Genomic DNA, 19842 nt, shown 5'->3' on the forward strand with positions numbered 1-19842 from the left:
TTCTTATATGCCAACAATGAACAACTGGAATTTGAAATTTTAAAAAATACCTTCTACATTAGCACTAAAAAAGTTAAATATTGAGGTATACATCTAATAAAATATGTACAAGATCTATATGGGGAAAACTATAAAATTCTGATGAACGAAATCAAAGAATATCCAAATAAATGCAGAGATATTTCATGCACATGGATAGGAAGACTCATTACTATCAAGATGTAAATTCTTCCCAACTTGATCCATAGATTCAACACTATCAAAATCCCAATAAGTTATTTCATCAGTCAGTCAGTTCAGTCACTCAGTCATGTCTGACTCTTTGCAACACCATGGACTGCAGCAAGCCAGGCTTCCCTGTCCATCACCAACTCCCAGAGCCTACTCAAACTCAGGCCATCGTGTCAGTGATGCCATCCAACCATCTCATCCTCTGTCGTCCCCTTCTCCTCCCACCTTCAATCTTTCCCAGCATCAGAGTTTTCAAACAAGTCAGTTCTTGTCATCAGGTGGCCAAAGAAAGTACTGGAGCTTTAGCTTCAGCATCAGTCCTTCCAATGAATATTCAGGACTGATCTCCTTTAGAATGGACTGGTTGGATCTCCTTGCAGTCCAAGGAACTCTCAAGAGTCTTCTCCAACACCACAGTTGAAAAGCATCAATTCTTCAGTGCTCAGCTTTCTTTATAGTCCAACTCTCACATCCATACATGACTACTGGAAAAACCATAGCTTTGACTAGAGAGACCTTTGTTGGCAAAGTAATGTCTCTGCTTTTTAATATGCTGTCTAGATTGGTCATCTGGAGAAGGAAATGGCAACCCACGCTGGTGTTCTTGCCTGGAGAATTCCATGGACAGAGGAGCCTGGTGGGCTACAGTCAAAGGAGTCACAGAGAGTCAGACACAACTGAGCTACTAAGCAATAACAAGGTTAGTCACAGCTTTTCTTCCAAGGACCAAGTGCCTTTTATTTCATGGCTGCAGTCACCATCCGCAGTAAAGATTTTGGAGCAAAAAAATAAAGTCTCTCACTGTTTTCCACGGTTTCCCCATCTATTTGCCATGAAGTGATAGGACCAAATGCCTTGATCTTAATTTTCTGAATGTTGAGTTTTAAGCCAACTTTTTCACTCTCCTCTTTTCACTTTCATCAGGGGGCTGTTTATTTTGTGGATATGGACAAAATGATTCTAAATTTCATATGGAGAGGGAAAAGAGCCAGAGCTGACAACACGATATGGAAGAAGAACAAAGACAGAGGGCTGATGCCACCCAACTTCAAGACTTACCATAAAATACCATAATCGAGACAGTGTGGTATTGGTGAAAGAACAGATAAATGGCTCAACAGAATAGAATAAAGAGCCCAGAAATAGACACACACAAATAAAGTCAACTGATGTTTGGAAAGGGAACAAAGCAATGCAATGGAACGAATACAGTCTTTCGAAATGGTGCTTAACAACTGGACGTTCACAAGAAAAAAAAATATTTTAATCCAGACCTAGATATTACATCTTTGACAAAAATTAACTCAAAATTTAAAATGCAAGCCTATAAAGCTTCTAGAAAGTACCTGTGACTTTAGATTTGGCAATGATTTTTGAGATACTAAGTATGATCTGTGAAAGAAAAATTGATAAGTTGGGCTTCATTAAAATTAAAAACGTCTGCTCTGCAAAAGATATTGTCAAGAGGTTATAGACATGATCATATAGATATGAAGACAGGCCACAATCCAGGAGAAAATATTTGCAAAATACATATCTGATAAAGAACTGCTATCCAAAGTATAAGAAGAATGCTTAAAAATTCAACAGTAAGAAAATCTTGAAATTGAATTAAAAAGTGGACAAAGGACATAAACGGACATTTCATCAAAGAAGATATACAGATGGTAAATAAGCATGTGAAAAGATGTCCATCATATGTCATTCGGTTCAGTTCAGTTCAGTCGCTCAGTCGTGTCCGACTCTTTGCGACCCCATGAATCGCAGCACGCCAGGCCTCCCTGTCCATCACCATCTCCTGGAGTTCACTCAGACTCATGTCCATCGAGTCCGTGATGCCATCCAGCCATCTCATCCTCTGTCGCCCCCTTTTCCTCCTGCCCCCAATCCCTCCCAGCATCAGAGTCTTTTCCAGTGAGTCAACTCTTCACGTGAGGTGGCCAAATTAGGGAACTGCAAATTAAAACAACAATGAAATACCACTTCATACCTTTAGAATGGCGAAAATCTAAAACACTGACTAAACCAAATACTGACAAGGATGTGAATCAGCAGGAACCTCATTCATTGCAGATGAGAATGTGAAATGGTACAATCAACTTGGAACACAGTTTGGCAGTTTCTTACAAAACTAAACATATTCTTATGGTACTAAGATCTACCAATTGTGCTCCATGGTATTTATCCCAAAGGAGCTGAAAACTTACATTCACATAAAAACTTTCATAAGAATGTTTACCGTAATGTATTCATAACTGTCAAAACCTGGAAGCAACCAAGATGCTCTTCAATGGGTGACTGGATAAACAAACTCTGATAAATCCATACAATGGAATATTATTCAGCACTAAAAAGAAATGAGCTATCCAGATACAGAGACGGAGAAGGCAATGGCACCCCACTCCAGTACTCTTGCCTGGAAAATCCCGTGGACGGCGGAGCCTGGTAGGCTGCAGTCCATGGGGTCGCTAAGAGTCAGACACGACTGAGCAACTTCACTTTCACTTTTCACTTTCATGCATTGGAGAAGGAAATGGCAGCCCACTCCAGTGTTCTTGCCTGGAGAATCCCAGGGATTGGGGAGCCTGGTGGGCTGCCGTCTATGGGGTCGCACAGAGTCAGACACGACGGAAGTGACTTAGCAGCAGCAGATACAGAGAAACCCTAAATGCTTCTAAGTGAAAGAAGTCAATCTGAAAAGGATGCATACTGTATGATTCCAACTAAATGATATTTTCAAAAAGGCAAAATTGTGGAAACAGTAAAAAGATCAGTGGTTGCCAGCAGTGCATTAGGGAGGAACTGAAGAGTAGGTGGAAGATAGAGATTTTTAGGGCAGTGAAACTATCCTGTATATGACACTGCAACGGTAGATACCTGTCATTTTGTAAAACCCAAAGCATGTACAAACACAAAGAATGAACTCTAATATAAAGTATGGACTTCAGATAATAATAATGTATTGCTATGAGTTGTCTATTATAACATGTACCACAGTAAAGCAAAAATATTAATAATAGGGGAAATTGGGTGGAGGGACAGGTGTATATGGGAACTCGTGCTTTTCACTCGATTTTTCTATAAATCTAAAACTTGTCCAAAAAATTAAATCTATTAATATTGCTAAAATGAATTACATTAAGATATACCAGCTGACTTGGAAATGTTTCCAGAATGCACTATTAAGTGAGAAAAGTGAGATGCAGAGAATGCAAACTGATCCACTTTTATAAAATAGCAACAATAAATAATGTGAGTGTTTAGGTAGGACTTTATAGATATGAAGAAAGGCACTGAAGAATGCCCCCTTGGTTCTGGACAGTGGTTACTTGGAAAGTTGAGAGAAGAGGATAAAACTGACTTGCTGCTGTTGTTCCATCACTCAGTTGAAGAGTCTTCTTCAACACCACAGTTCAAAAGCATCAATTATTCAGCTCTCAGCCTCCTTTATGGCCCTACTCTCATATCCGTAAATGATGACTAGAAAAACCATAGCTTTGACTAGACATACCTTTGTTGGCAAAGTAATATCTCTGCTTTTTCATATGCTGTCTAAGTTTGTCCTAGCTTTTCTTCCAAGGAGCAAGTGCCTGTTTAATTTCATGGCTGCAGTCACCATCTGCAGCGACTTTGGAGCCCAAGAAAATAAAAATGATTAAAAACTTCCAAACTTTGAGCAAAAATATGGATTAAAATTTAAGGTTTAATAAAGGCCCTGAAGCAAAGAGAAGCCATCTCAGCACAGGCTGGGCAGAACAGTGAGAAGAGCCTATGTTCAGACTCCCTGGGAAGAAAACTCAGACTGAGAGCAAAGACATCTTGGTTCCTTTCTAAGAGAGCAAACAATACAGAATCCTCATTTTTAAAATTATATCAATTTCGTTTGTCAACCACCCTATAAGTTGCAAAGCAAACATATACAGAAAAAGGAACCTAGGCTTCCAGTCTTTAATCAGTCTCGTTTTTCTGAGAAAAATAATGGTTAGGTTTCTATTGAACTGAAACAGCTAAAGCTTAAGCTCCATCATATTCACAGAAACCCCTTGATTCATATTTTGCCCCTGGAAATTCCTATGTAAATGTATATAGCTTCTTCCTGTATGTTTACCCTCCCCAAAATACTGCAGCAAACGGCTATATTATCTCACTCATCCGACCCCTAATTTTCACCAGAAAATAATTATTCCCTTTTACTCTACTTATCAAAATAAATCCACAGAGCTTCTTAGGATGAGCATAATCCTGAAGAACAGGAAAAAAAATTTTTTTTTAATTTCTGAAAATAAAGTTATCTGCAAAGGGCCTCCTCCAGCCTCTTTTATTTGCAGAGGCAGTTGGGTGCAGAGTCTCCTCCGGGGGGGGGGGGGGGGGGTGTGGTTTCCTGGCAACCTGCCTCCAGTTGTCAGGGAGAGGAGCTGGTGAGCAGGGCTGTTATCTGGCGAGGTGCAGCCTAGGTTGAGGGGGGGCGGGTGGAGCAGACAGCTCTATGCAGCTGCTTCGTGCCAGTGCACACAGCTTGGTGTGCGAGGAATGCTAAGTGGTGGGCCAGGAACCCCAGGGACCAGCAGGACTTGCTACATTGGGCTTCCTGCTGGATGACGTCGCTCTTCATGAATTGGTTCTTAGGAAGAGATAAGGAAATGGAGATTTGCAGCCATGCAGTGTTTTCTCCGGGGCTCTATTTGCAAGCTGGCTGCTCCATTCGGCCAGCCCTAACGTGGTTTCCTTTTCATCTGCTAACTACGGTACATTCGGGATTTTTTTTTCCTTGAGGTTTCATTTGCTCCAGCTGGAAAGCTCTGAATTCCGTTGCAGTATTTCATTTTCATGGCTCTCGCCTTCTGGGTAAAATCTGTTAAAATATCAAATTTTCTTCAGCTGGCCAAAGAATAATTTTGGGCCTCCTGGGAACAATGCTTTTTAATTTTTCACATTGTGTTTGACCTAAGCAAACTATAAATTGCCTAAGAGTAAACTACAAGTTTTAAAAAAATTAAAGGTAAAATATGAAAAAGTTCCAGAGGAAAATTCAACACTAATGTTATTACCTTACTATGATAACATTTTCAAAAGAATTCATTTTATATTCACGCTCTGGGAAGACATTAGTGTTTCTGAATTTTATTCTTCATTTTTAAAAAACATAATGATAATATATTCATCAAAACATATTGCAATCCTGCATTTCTTCCAGTTTCACTACTACCAGTCTTTGCTGTATTATAATGCAAATTTAACACACTTATTCAGCAAGCTAGTGGATCAGAAATATACCCTGCTGAGAAACTTTGGAGATATGCTCACGTGAAATGTTACAAAAGTCCTACGGAAATGTAAGGGACCATCTTTTTCTCTGTCAAGGACAATAAATAGCTTTATTCAACCTTTTATAAGAGACCTAGCTTACAGAAGAGGTCCCAGCTGGTTCAAAGGGTATGGCAATCTCTGGTCAAGGCAAAACCAAGCATTTGGTGGTTTTTAAAAACAAAGAAACAAAAAATAAGCCCCAAATAGAGTCGCTTATGCTAAGCCTCAAGGCTTCCCAGGTGGCTCAGTGGTAAAGAATCCACCTGCCAATGCAAGAAATGCAGAAGATGTGGATTTGATCCCTGGGTCGGGAATGGCAATTCACTCCAGTCTTTTTGCTTAGGAAATCCCACGGACAGAGGAGCCTGGCAGACTACAGTCCATGGGGTCCCAAAGAGCTGAACACAACTCAGCAACTGAGCACATGCGAAGCCCCATGACGCCAAATCAAGATTTACCTTGGCTATCTATGGTTTTGGCTCTCCCAAATATGGGAGAGAAATGGTTTAAGAACCAGTCAATCAGGAATCTCCCGATGGGCACCAGCTGGGTAATCTATGTGGTAGATTCTGCCATGCCCAGGAGGAAAGTAACCTTACTATAACCACCCTGCCTAGCCCAACTTGTTTCCACTCCTTTCTGGCTCTAAGAATCTTTCACTTTGTACAGCTGCTCAGAGCTCCTTTCTATCAGCGAGATTGGATGCAGCCCAATTCGAATGAATTTTTGCTCAAATAAACTCTTAAAAGTTTATAAGTTTTAATATAAGTTTATACTAACAGCATCATGCTCAAAGTAGTCAACTGTCTTGCCAAATGGGAAGAACATTCCGACAGGACTCCCAGAGAGGAAGTTACCAGAAGACCAAGCGGCCTGGTCCTTGCAATTCCTGAGCTCTGGTCATGTAACCAGGCGAGAAGTTTAGGAAACACAAGGGAGGAAAGTGGCAATCTGAGCTCCAAAGACATTGAAGGAACTCAACTCCACCAGCCTTAAGGAGACACACTGGAATAAAAGTGTCAAACAGGGCCTCAAAGCTCTAGCTCCACGTCCAATTCTAAGAGCAATCGATGCTGAAACAGTCCCCCAAAAGCAGCATGGAAGGGTCAGAAATGAGAGTAGCCTTGAAAGGCCCAGGAAGGTTGAAATGGGCTGTGACGAAGAAAGTCAACTTCCCGGGGGAAGTTACTAAGAGCAGGAGTCAGGCTCAGGGACAGAAGTAGAGATGAAGAACACTGAGATTAGCAGCAAGTTAAAGGAGGCTTCTAACCCCAGGATGAACAGTCATTGCCAGATCACACAGAGTTATCTTTGTTTTCTTAGAAGTGACAGAAAGAAATCTGAGGTTTAAATAGATGCCTGATAGTGGTGCTCATGACAGATTGCTGCTGCTAAGTTGCGTCAGTCGTGTCCGACTCTGTGCAACCCCATAGACGGCAGCCCACCAGGCTCCCCCGTCCCTGGGATTCTCCAGGCAAGAACACTGGAGTGGGTTGCCATTTCCTTCTCCAATGCATGAAAGTGAAACGTGAAAGTGAAGTCACTCAGTCGTGACCGACTCTTAGCGACCCCATGGGCTGCAGCCCACCAGGCTCCTCCATCCATGGGATTTTCCAGGCAAGAGTACTGGAGTGGGTTGCCGTTGCCTTCTCCACATGACAGACTGAGAAGACTTAAAGCAGTAACCAAGCATGATGGTTGGTTTCCTCTGCCAAGCTGACTGGGTTAAAGGATGCCCAGGCAGCTGGTTAAACATTATTTCTGTGTATGTTGTGAAGGTACTTCCAGAAGAGATTAACATTTGAATTATACACTGAGTAAAGAAGGTGATCCCACCAACATGGTGCAGGGAGGTGGAGGGGGGCGGGTGTGTGTCTCATCCAGTCCCACCAGACTGAAACACAAAGGTGCAAGATGAGTGAATTCACTCTCCTTGTCTGATCTGGAACATCCATCTCCTTCAGCCCTCAGATGCTCCTGGTTGTCGGGCTTTAGGATTCAGACTGGAACCATTGGCTCCCCTGGTTCTCAGCTTTCAGGGTTGGGCTGAATTACATCACCAGCTTACAGACAGCAGATCTTGAACTCCTCAGCCTCCATTATCATGTGAGCCAATCCCTCCTAATAAATCTCTTTACACATACACACACACACACACCATACATACATACACCATATATACACACACCACACACACACACACCACACACACACTCACCACACACACCCACACACCCACACACCACACACACCCACACAAATATACACACACACACACACCACACACACACAACACACACACACACACATATACAATTGGTTCTTTTTCTCTGGAAAACCCTGACTAATACAGAAGGCAAGGAACAATCAAGATTTGTTGGAGGAGGGCCAGTTTAAATACAGAGGCAAGGATTGAAGATGCATGTGGCTAAGGTTTGGGGGACTTGAGAGCATAGGAGTAACGTCACCAACAGAAATGGGGAAATTAAAACATGCATCCAGTGTTTTGAAGGGAAAATGGTTTGGTTCTAGAACTGAGTTTGGGGTTATGGCAGGATATGCAATCCTCCAGGGCTTCCCTGGTGGCCCAGCCAGTAAAGAATCCACCTACAATGCGGGAGACCTGGGTTCAGTCCCTGGGTCGGGAAGATCCCCTGGAGGAGGGCATGGCAACCCACTCCAGTGTTCTTGCCTGGAGAATCCCCATGGACAGAGGGGCCTGGCGGGCTACAGTGCACAGGGTCGCAAAGAGTCGGACATGAATGAGTACAAGAATCTGGAAAAGGGAGGCAGATGAGTTTATGGGAGAAATTAAATTCAAACAGGGCAAGTTTTGAAGAACAGGATAAGGCTATATGGAAAACACAATATTTCACCCAAGCAAGCATTAGCAAACATTTAACAAAGATGACTGAATGAAAAGATTGCAGTGTGGATCCCACTTGGACATTTCCAGAGGCAAAACACTGAACCACATGCTAACCAGAAGATGGGGTTCTAGAGTGGTGGTCCCCAACCTTTCTGGCACCAGGGTCCAGTTTCATGGAAGACAGTTTTTCCAGAGATGGGGGCAGGGGAGGTCATTCTGCGGTGAGTCAAGAACATTACATTGATTGTGCACTTAATTTCTATTATTATTACATCAGCTCCACCTCAGATCATCAGACATTAGGTCCAGAAGGTTGGGGACCCCTGTTCTAGAGGGGGCACAGTAGGAAGAAAAGCTGGGGAGGTGAGGGTCAGATCGTGGGAGCTCTGGAATCCCCTTATCCCAGGGACTTCAGAGAAGTACTGCAGATTCTGAAACAGAGGGGAAAATAAAGAGCTTTAGACGGGATGCAGAGAGGATAGATAATAGTTCTGTGTCCTACAATTTAGAAATTAATCACACACTGGGGAAAATTTTTTCTAAAAGGAAAATTGTTTTCTATCATTTTCTTCTAAAAAGTCTATGTACATCACTCAAAATAAAAGAAATACACATAATGCCTTCTACATAATAGTGGAAGAAATCTGTCCCCAAAGATCTTTTCTTTGTATAAATGATGCCACCACAATTGACACTTCAATAAAAATGAATATTTATGAAATGTAAAATGACTTGGATTAACTTATTCCAATTTCACCCTCTAAATTTAGATTTTTAAATCACGCCAAAATGTGGATTTTGATTACAAAAGCAAGTTGGGGCAGAAAAAAAGAACTTGACATGAAAAAGAGAGCAAAATTTAAAAAGAAGGAAAAAAACCAGAACTTGAAATAGGGATGACAAAAGATGATAAAAAAGGTGGTCAATTAGACTAAAAATATCAGAAGGCGATCAACTGCAAAGTGGAGTTGTTTAATTCAGCAATGCAGTCAGATTTACAAGAATCAAAAGTTTTTTTTTAAAGCACGGAGTCAGGTCTCCTGGCTGTGTTCCCCTCCACCACCAGCTCACGGCATAGGCCTTTCCGTGGCCATTAATTTCTGAGCTATCCTTCCAAAGCTTCAAAGTTTCTATCATTATTTTCCTCCCTGTTGACACAAAAGTTAATATATAACACTGTTCTGACCTTGCACTTCCCACCTAACACTGCACCTTGGCAATCTCTCTATATCTATTCACATAGATATTCCATGTTCTTTTTTACAGCTGCATTTTCCATTGTGAGAAGGAACCATAATTTATTTAACTAGCCCCTATTGATGGGCATTTGGGTTGTTTCCAATCGTCGATGACTGCAAACAAAGCTGCAGTGAATGACCTGGTACAGTCATCATTTGGCACGAATGCGAGTACATCTGTAGGATAGATTCCCAGAAATTACATTCCTGGGTCAAAAGGTATATGCATTTAAATTTTAGGTAGATGTTGCCAAATTGCCTTCCATAAGAGTTGGGCCAATTTACATTCTTGCCAGCAAAGGAGGAGGGTGTCTTTTTCCTTAAGGATTACCAACAAACTGTATCATCAGAGTTCTGGGTTTTTGCCAATCTGAAAAATGAAAAATGGTACTTACAGTCTCCTCATTATGAAAGAAGTTGAGCATCTTTTTATCTGTTTAAGAGCAAATTATACTTCCTTTTCTATGAACTGCTCATAACCTCTATTTTTCTAGTGGATGTTGTTTTCTTATTATCTTCTAGAAGTTTCCTATATATTAGGGAGATTAGCCCTTCACCTATGATATGAATTGCAAGTATTTACCCCAGTTTGTCTTTTGAATTTGCTTACAGTAATTTTTGCCTGCAGAAGATTTTTATTCTGTCGTGATCTAATTTATCCATGTTTTTTGTCTTCTGATTTTCAAGTTGTGGTTAGAAAGGCTTTGCTTTCTATAAGAATTCTCCCTTGCTCATTCTTAAATTATTTCATTCTTTACATTTAGCTAAATGAAAAAACAGTACATATAGTACTGTTAAGATCACAAACTCTAGAGGCAAACTGTCTACATTCATATCCCAGATCCACCACTTATTAGCCATGTGACCTTGCATAAGTCACTTAAAACTCTGTAGGCTTCAGTTTCCACTCCAACAAGTGAGGGTAAAACAGTTAACACCTCCTCGGGTCATGGTGAAGATAAAATGCATTAGTCAGACATGACTTAGCAACTAAACAACAACAAATGTAAATCAATTACTACAGTGTCTGGCATATAGTTAAGCACTCAATATGCATGAGCTATTATCAACATATATCTTTTGGAACTTATCCTGGTTTAAGAATGTGAAGTATAGATGCAACTTTGGAGGGTTTTCTGGTTTTGTTTTTTCCATATGGCTACACAGTTGTACCATACCATTTATTGAATATTTCATCTTTTTCCTCACTGATTTAAGATGTATCATATACTATATTTTCACACATATTTAAGACTTTCTGATCTTTCTATTCTGTATATTGACTTATCTGTTCATGGACAGTCCCATGTTGTTTAAATTATTAAGCTTTGCTTTTACTATCTGTAAGAGCCAACTGTTCCTCTTTGTTCTTATTTTACAGTTACCGTAACTATTCCTGTTTATTTTTCCAAACGAATTTTTTAAATAAATGCATCCATTTCTAGAACAAAATAAAAATGTCATTAGTATTTTTCTTCAAATCATGTCACCTTTATAAATTGACTTTAGGGACAACTGATACACGTTTCCTGCTTAGTCTTCGAATTCAATAACCTGGTATGTTCTTTCACTTGTTCAAGTTTCCTTTTTGTGCTCCTCTGAGTGTTTTCTTCACAAAGACTGGACATATTGCTTGCCACGTTTGTTCTTGAATTTTAATTTTTTTGGTTGCTATTACCAAGGGGGTGTTTTGTTTTTTCCATTATATTTTCCAACAGGTTGTTTAGAGTAAAGCTATTGGTTTCCGCCTAATAAGTATATAAATTGATACCTGATTAAACTCTCTTGAATTTTCCAGTTATACAATCTTATCATCTGCAAGTGGCATTAGTTTTACCTCTCTTTTCCAATCTGTACATCTCTAATTGCCTTATCTGACTGCACTGAATAGCACCTACAACACAATGTGAATAATAAACAATCGTCCAAAGCAGGCCAAGTCATAACTTGATACAACATAGGCAGCCCTGGAAAAATTAAGCAGTAAAGAAACTTGAAGGTTTGACTCTTACCTTGTTGCAGAGTAGTAATCTACCAGGCCACAGTTCATAAAAGGATGGAGATTTTTTAAGAACACAAAAAAGGTAAGATTAAAGCCAAGATGATGACCCTTAAGAACAAAAGAATTTAGTAACAGTGTACACCTGCCACTAGGCAAAGCAAGCATTAACCACCTCCACATTCTTCCTTGATTGGGACTTAAATGGAAATCTCTAATATCTCTTCATTAAGCATGATGTTGGCAGATATGTTTTATCACATCAAGAAGTAGCCATCTCTGAATGATACCAAGAATGATTGTTAAATGTGGCCAAATAACTTCATAGCATCTAGGGAAATAGTTATATCATTTTTCTCCCTAGACCATCTAAATGATGAATCATATTAATAAGGGCTTCCCAGGTGGCATGGTGATAAAGAATCCACCTGCCAATGAAGGAAAGGCAAGAAATATGGGTTCAATCCCTGGGTGGGGAATATCCCTTGGAGTAGGAAATGGCAAGCCACTCCAGAATTCTTGCCTGGAAAATTCTATGGACAGAGGAGCCTTGCAGGCTATAGTCCATGGGGTCACAAAGAGCCCAACATGACTGAGCCACGCACAACGAACTATATTAATACATTTCCTAATATTGACAAATCCTTGCATTCTAAGACTAAATCCCAGTGCTAGATTCTGCTTACTAATATTTATTTAGCAGTTTTGGATCTATATTCATAAGTGAGAGTGGTTTGTTTTCTTTTCAGTGCAGTATTTATCAGGTCTGGTTTCAATATTATACTTGTTTCATAAAAAGAATCTGACAATCCTTTCAGTTTAAATAAACTGGAATTGGTAAATTGGAATTGGTAAATTCCAAATAATTGATAAATTGGAATTATACCTGAACTATGTAGACGTCACCTGTAAAACTGCCTGGACAGAATGCTTTGAGAGGAGGCAATCTCTGACAACTTTATTTCTTCTAGAAAAATCAATCTGTTAAGATCGTCTCTTTCTGGGGTCAGTTTAGGTCAGTTATATTTTCCTAAAAGTTATCTATTTCATCCAAGTTTTCAAATTTATTTTCAAAGAATTGAGTAAATAGTCTCTTATGATTCTTCAACTTTTCTATTATTCCCTCTTTCAGTTCTTATTTCATGTATTTGTACTTTATTCCTTTTCTCCTTTATTAGATAGCTAATAGTCACAGTACAATTGTTTTGCAAAGAGCCACCTTTGAACAATTACTCACATTGTTCTGTTTTTCCGCTTATATGTATAGTTCTTAGAAGAGCAAAGCTTTAGCCGGTATTCTACACCTCTTCCTCTCCCCAAAGAGACATCACAGTAATAAATACAGCAAACACTACCTACAGACATACAGGCAAGAAAGCAAAGATTAAACAGGAGCTGCCAACACGCTCTTGGATGATATACCCAAATCCCAAACACCTGATCAAAAAACAGACTAGCTATATTTCCAATACGGCTGGAGAAAAATGAGCCATATAAATAAAAAGCTGGGCTTTCACAATAATTAATTCACTAAAAATATTATCAGTTCCTCTTTTTCTGTTGATTGCTTTTCTATATTTTTAAAAATTTTTTACTGAAATATAGTTGAATTACAAAGTTGTATAAGTTTCAGGTGTATAGCAAAGTGATTCAGATATATATATTCAAATATAGATACATTCTTTCTCCGATTCTTTTCCATTATAGGCAGCTATTATAAGCTATTTAGAATAGTTTCCTGTGCTATACCTTAGGTCCTTGTTGGTTACCTATCTTACTTATAGTAGTATATTTTAATCTATTATATTATTTTTATATTTATATTTAATTATATAATATTTAAATAGTTATATTAAATATTAAAATAATTATAATTATATTTAATTTTAATAAAGTAGTATATTTATATTGTATTTTAATCCTAAACTCCTAATTTATCCCTCCCCTGAGGATCAGTTCTAACTATAATAAACTTAGATTTTAATAACACAGGAGGCACTCTGAGGTTTTAATTATAAGCATTCTGCCTCCTGCCTATCTCTAGCGATTGACTGACCACCAATTCAGTCCAGCAAGCATGAATTCCCCTTTTCCCCCAGTCCCAAAGTTCTCTGACTATTGCTCTGTAGCCAGGTACTGAAACAAAGAGACCACCACTACATAAAAAGACCAGCAAGTTCCTGTGTGCCCTGCCAGTCAGTGGTGCCCAGAGCCTACCACCGATCTAAAAAGAGAGTGCTTCAAATGAGGCAGTCTGGGCCAGGTTTAGTTCTAACCAGGCACCCAAAGTAAGCCTATTCATGTTTTGATCCACTTTAGGTAGCCTGGGAGAAATTAAAGAAGTCTGAAGGGTTGAATCTCACCTTCTTGCAAAGTAGGAATCTATTACTAGGCTGTAGTTTATGAAAGGGTGTACATTTCTGGAAGAATACCCAAAAAAGGTAGGGTTAAAGCTAAGATGAGAACCCTTCACCCCAAACATATTTGGTAATAGTGCACACCTGGTACTAGGCTGAGCCAAACCACTGAGCCAAAGACACTAAACAGATAGGCTTTGTCTTCTAAAATCAAAAGGTGATGCTTTTGCCACAGAATTTTTCAGAGAGTAGGGGCATGAATAACAACAGACATAGACAGAGGTAATATAGAGAGGTAAAGCGCTGTTAAATAGATTGGAGGTTAGAGCAGAGATGAATTTAACTTCCAAAGCAATAATATTTAGTCTGTAAGCTTCAATCTTAAGCCACTGAAAATACACCTGAGAAGTAACACTACCCATTTCTGAGGCCAATCAGAACCTTTGACAACCTGTCAAGGCAGCAGTCCCAGAGTAGAGACTAGAAAGCCACTATCTAAAATTTGAGTATGGGGCGGGGGATGGTTACAATAGCTGAACACAAAGGACCTGCATTGTAGGCTTAGCCCTACACCAAAAAAAAAAAAAAAAAAAATTGGTTTATTGGTCCAGCAATAGCAATGTATGCATGGCTATAAAAAGGCAGAAGAGTCAGGCCTTGAGGTTTTGCAGTCAGAATTAGTAGATGGATAGAAATGTCATGCTAGTTATCTTTTACTAAAAGTGTCATCTATATGCCAAACAACTGATTGGGAAGTCTTTGGTTAAGATAAAGGAGAACTAAATTCAGGACAATTTTAATCTTCAACCAGTCTGGGGATCTGATCAGGCTTGTTTGTTTTGTTTTTTGACGCCTGGGAGGACATACCAAAAACACTACTGTATAAAAATGAAGCTTCATACAAGTTGGGGGAAGTTCAGCATTGAGAAGCATTGCCTTTAAATATTCATTTATGAATCCTAGTTTGTTAAAGGAGAATTCACTTTCAAGATAAATAAAGTTTAGATAATAGGGTTATATAGTTTAGAAATAATCTGGATTTTTTTTTGGAAACTCATTCTCTGAATTTGTGTCTAAAATAAGCTTTTTAAAACTCTTGATGAGTTGGGAGTGAAGTGATGGGGGACATATGATACGAAGCTGCTTATGTAGGTGAATGAGAAACAGGTCACACAGCGTCAGTTCCCAAACTACCTCAAACGCAAAGACCTCTACCTTGTCCATTCTCATAATGAGTAGGGTGTATGATACACAGAACGATCTTCTCCTATGTATACTCAACAAATCTTTAAGGAAAAGAAAAATGGAAGAATCCCTAAGAAATTGTAAAAGTATAATTTATCTTGGCATCGAAACATAAAGGAAAGATTTATCACCACTTAACCCTCCAACAGCTCTAAGGCAGCAGTTTTCAAATACTGAATGCATTAGCATCACTGGAAGAGCTTGTTTAAAAGATAAAACTTTGAGAAGCAATGCACCAAGGTAATCCTTCCCAAAGCATGATGCTCACGTTGGTGGCAGAAGGAAAAGGGGACAACAGAGGACGAGATGGCTGGATGGCATCACTGATTCAAGGAACCAGGAGTTTGAGCAAGCTCCGGGATATGGTGAAGGAATAGGAAGCCCGGCGTACAGCAGTTCATGCGGTCGCAGCCAGATACGACTGAGTGACTCAACAACCGGTTGGTGGACTTGCGCTGTCTGCGGCCTTCTACAGCGCTGAGAAATTTATAGAGTGAAGCTTTCAAAACTTTTAGAGCAGTTTCCAGAACTTCATATTTCTTCCTTCATTTTATTCACTTTATTTCGTTTTCCTAGCATCTCACTGTTATTACATTTTATGTATTCTATTAGAGTCGCGCCAAAAGTATTGGTATGCGATTGGGAAATTATTTTTTAAGTTTGGCAAGTACAGCTCTTCTGCATGACTGATACACAAGTGCAGAATCAGGAGCACGGGGCCAGGGTAACCTCCTGCCAAGTCGGGGAAATCGGGCAGTTCTGGAGGATAAGGGCAGCTAGCTCCTGCAACCAGAACACTGGCGTGAGAAACAATTTCAAAACCTCAGTATATACAGCGTTCTGTATCATTCCATGGCTCCCGTGACAACACAAACCCGCACCACCTCTGCAAGTGGCCCGAATCCCAGCCGCCGAAGCAGAAAAGAAAGGAAAGTGGAGGCACACCCGTGAGAGAGGGCGGAAATCAGGTCAGCGATTTTCCCGCCCGAAGTTTGAAGCCGCCGAGGCGTATTTACAGTCTAGGTGGGCCGTATCAACGTACTAGATCCCTTCAGTGTGTTTCCCGTTGTTCTAGTGGCTGAAAACCTAAACAAAGAAAGAGGATCGATCCCTCGTCCCCTCCACTGCCAGCGCCCTCCGCGCCTGCGCAGACCCCCAGGGGCCGACCCTGCCGAGGCCGGCCCCCGGCTCCCTTCCGGCGGCCGGAGGATGCGCGTGCGCAGAGGCGAGGACCGCGCCCTCGGTGCGTGGTCGCGTCCTTACCCGCTACGACGATGGGCTCCTTCCGGCCCGGCAAGGCCTCCTGGGGGCTGACGATCTTGGAGGCGGAGTCACCCATTCTTTGGACGGGGAAGAGGCTGTGAAAGAGCTGGCGGGTCGTCCTGGTGGCCGAGAGCATGGACGGGCCGCTGGCCAAGGGGCCGCCGGGCGGTCGGGAGCGGAGGCGCCGCCGCGGAGTGGGCGGCTGGCGCGGCGCGTGCGGCTGGCGCGGCGCGGCGGGAGCTGCGTGCACTGGACGCGGGGCCGCCGGGCGGGTCAGCGACGACACGTGCGCCGCGGGTTGTGCCGCTGCCGCCGCCCCGGAACCGAGGTTATTACTTCAGCCTCGGGCCGGGATGGCCAAGACAGAGGGCGTGTTCTCGCCCTGAGCAGGGCCTGTGCAGGGAGGCACCGAAGAGTTCTTGCTCCCCTTCTGTATAAAGTTCCCTGGCGGAGAACGAGTGTCCTAATGGCAGTGCAGTACGAAGTACGTGAAGCGGAAGAGGCCAAAATAATAATAAAAATAATAATCCGCTGCTTTGACTTTAAAGTCACTACGGTTTTCACAGCCTCCTTACCAGTTGCTGGGTATGCCCAAAAAGCTGTATGACGACCTGACTTTCAAACTAGCATCTATGTCTGTTTCCACTGGAGCCAATATGATGGTAAATAATCCAAGAGCTGGATTATTTATCGAAAGTGAAAACTAACCACACTTTTCAAAAAGAATAGGGAAGATAATTTAATGTTTTATATATATATATATATACATATATCCACACACATGTAAATAATATATTGATGATTATCATAATGTATTTCCCCCATTTTACAAGGGGGAAGAAAAGAATGAGATACTAATACTTCGTTAACGCAGTTCAGGTGAACTTAAGGTTACCATTGGATCATTCTTGCCTTTCAAATCTTGGGGCATAACATTTGTTCTGTGACAAATTTTCGAACCAAAAAATAAGGTGGGTGGAGGCAGATGGGTGACTTGGGAGTTCCATATGTGAAATTTTGGTTTTCGGCAAATGTTATGCCAAAACGGGCAGACAGTCTCATGAAGAAAGGAACTTCAGATTAGCACCCACAGAAATGAGAAGGCTTTGACCCAACCTTCCACATAGGTTCAGTTCCCTTGTTTTCTTCATGTGGTCTGTAACATGAGGAGAGGAGGATTAGCACTCCAGTGTTGTATGTAGGATATTTTAATTTCCTGACAGGAAATATTACAATTTAAAGTGTTTATTTTGTAATACAGATTCTGTCTGGGCAATGTGCCTCGGTTTTTACTTCTTATTTGGTTTTGCTATGAGATTACAGGAAGTAGTTTCTGTAGGCCTTTCCTGAAAACCCTCCAAGGTGTCCATTCTAGGTGGTAAGATCGTTCTTCTGTCAAAGGAAATAGTCTGTTTTCTTTTTCATTTCTGCATTTTGATACATCCTGATTTGCTTTTTCTGTTTTTTTGCAGTTGACTGTATAAAATTAAGAACTGAATAATTTTTCATGTCAAGGAGAAGTACATAACATTGTGTTAAGAAAGAACAACAAAGCTACAGTGTCTATGTGTAGTATGTAGTATCAGTTCAGTTCAGTCGCTCAGTTGTGTCCGACTCTTTGTGACCCTATGAATCGCAGCATGCCAGGCCTCCCCGTCCAACACCAGCTCCCGGAGTTCACTCAAACTCATGTCTATCGAGTCAGTGATGCCATCCAACCATCTCATCCTCTGTCGTCCCCTTCTCCTCCTGCCCCCAATCCCTCCCAGCATCAGGGTCTTTTCCAATGAGTCAACTCTTCACATGAGGTGGCCAAAGTACTGGAGTTTCAGCTTTAGCATCAATCCTTCCAATAAACACCCAGGACTGATCTCCTTTAGAATGGACTGGTTGGATCTCCTTGCAGTCCAAGGGACTCTAAAGAGTCTTCTCCAACACCACAGTTCAAACGCATCAATTCTTCGACATTCTAATATCGACATTCTAATTCTTCGACACACTCTCCTTAGGCACCCATTGATAAAAGGCTGGAAAAAATTAAAACAATGTTTGTGGCTGTGTTGTTAATCAGTAATGGCTGACTAGTTTTCTCTTGCTTTAAACTTCCGGTTTGAAATAGTTACATTTTTACAGTGTTCTCAGATGTTCCAATAGCTGTGTTACTTTTATTATTATTTTAAAAAATAAACCTTTTAAAAGAGAAAAATACCTTATTTCATAAAACAAGAGTTTCTTACCTCATTTACCAGAATAGATGAGAGAACAGTTGAATTGAGATTGGTTTGTTGAATGACTGTTGTTGCCTTCAATGATGCCATTTTCATCATTAGAGTTTCCTTTTCTTCAAACTGCTCCTAATCCCTTCTGAGCTTCTCCACACCGAGAGTCTTTTTTTGTCCATATTCCCCATTGGGCACACACTGCTTTGATGTGTTATTTTTGTGATTATGCTCTGCTTTTCCAACGAATTCTAACAATGTATGTTCTTTAGGATTCAGTCTAACCATCTTCTTTGGTACAATAAAGAGCCAAAATACAGCAGTGTAGATAAAATAAGAAGTTTATTTCTTCTATTATGTAACGATCCAGAAATAGGTAGTTCAGCACTGAGCCAGACCACGTCTGTTCTTTAAAAAGTTTGAAAGCCATGTTCTGAAAAGACTACAAATTCTCAGAAGGCCCTTACTTTCAGCAGGTCACGCACTCCAGGGCGTGTGCACAGGGGGAGCCGTGACTAAGGGCAGGGCCAAAGCTGTGGACCAGAGGACAGCCTCACAGGTTCTTGCACCATCAGGTTGAGTATGCAGAAAGCAGAAGAGTGTGGCCAGATCTCCCAAGGTGCATGGGGATGTGGAAGGACTGAGAGAACCGATGACCCAGATAAAGCCTGGAGTTAGAATAAGGAGCCCCCAGTGCTGAGACCATGTGACCAGATGGAGCTGCAAAGCCCTCACTCATCTGGAGCAGGAGCCTGCCTGATGCCCAAAGGACATCCAGGAACAACTGTGTCTCAGCCTGGCAGGAGCCAGGGAAGATCCCTTGGAGTTCATCTTCCACACCTGTGACAGCTCTAAGCATGTGCATTGATGTGGTGTGGACGCCTGGTCACATGGACTCCATGCCCCAGGGCTGAAAAAAGAGCTGTCACAGGTGTGGAAGGTGAACTCAAGGACAAATGGTGCAAAGTGAAAGAAAGTGAGAATCACTCAGTCATGTCTGACTCTTTGGGATCCCATGAACTATACAATCCATGGAATTCTCCAGGCCAGAATACTAGTCTTTCATTCTCCAAGGGATCTTCCAAACCCAGGGATCAAACCCAGGTCTCCCACA

At 41.0% G+C, this 19842-nt stretch overlaps 1 protein-coding gene across 3 annotated transcripts in view; it reads right to left on the bottom strand.

Annotated features, from left to right (window-relative positions):
* MSRA (methionine sulfoxide reductase A) overlaps positions 1–17998 on the bottom strand; it is a 369657-nt gene extending 351659 nt beyond the window's left edge. For all 3 annotated transcript variants that reach the window (XM_040235213.1, XM_040235066.1, XM_040235141.1), the window contains exon 1: positions 16510–17998. In XM_040235213.1, the coding sequence (XP_040091147.1) occupies positions 16510–16645 (136 nt within the window). In that variant the 5' untranslated portion in view covers positions 16646–17998. The remainder of the gene's footprint in view (positions 1–16509) is intronic.
* Positions 17999–19842: the final 1844 nt, after the last annotated feature.

The sequence above is a fragment of the Oryx dammah genome, unplaced genomic scaffold, assembly GCF_014754425.2.
Source record: "Oryx dammah isolate SB20612 unplaced genomic scaffold, SCBI_Odam_1.1 HiC_scaffold_1, whole genome shotgun sequence".
In the NCBI taxonomy this organism is placed as follows: Eukaryota; Metazoa; Chordata; class Mammalia; order Artiodactyla; family Bovidae; genus Oryx; species Oryx dammah.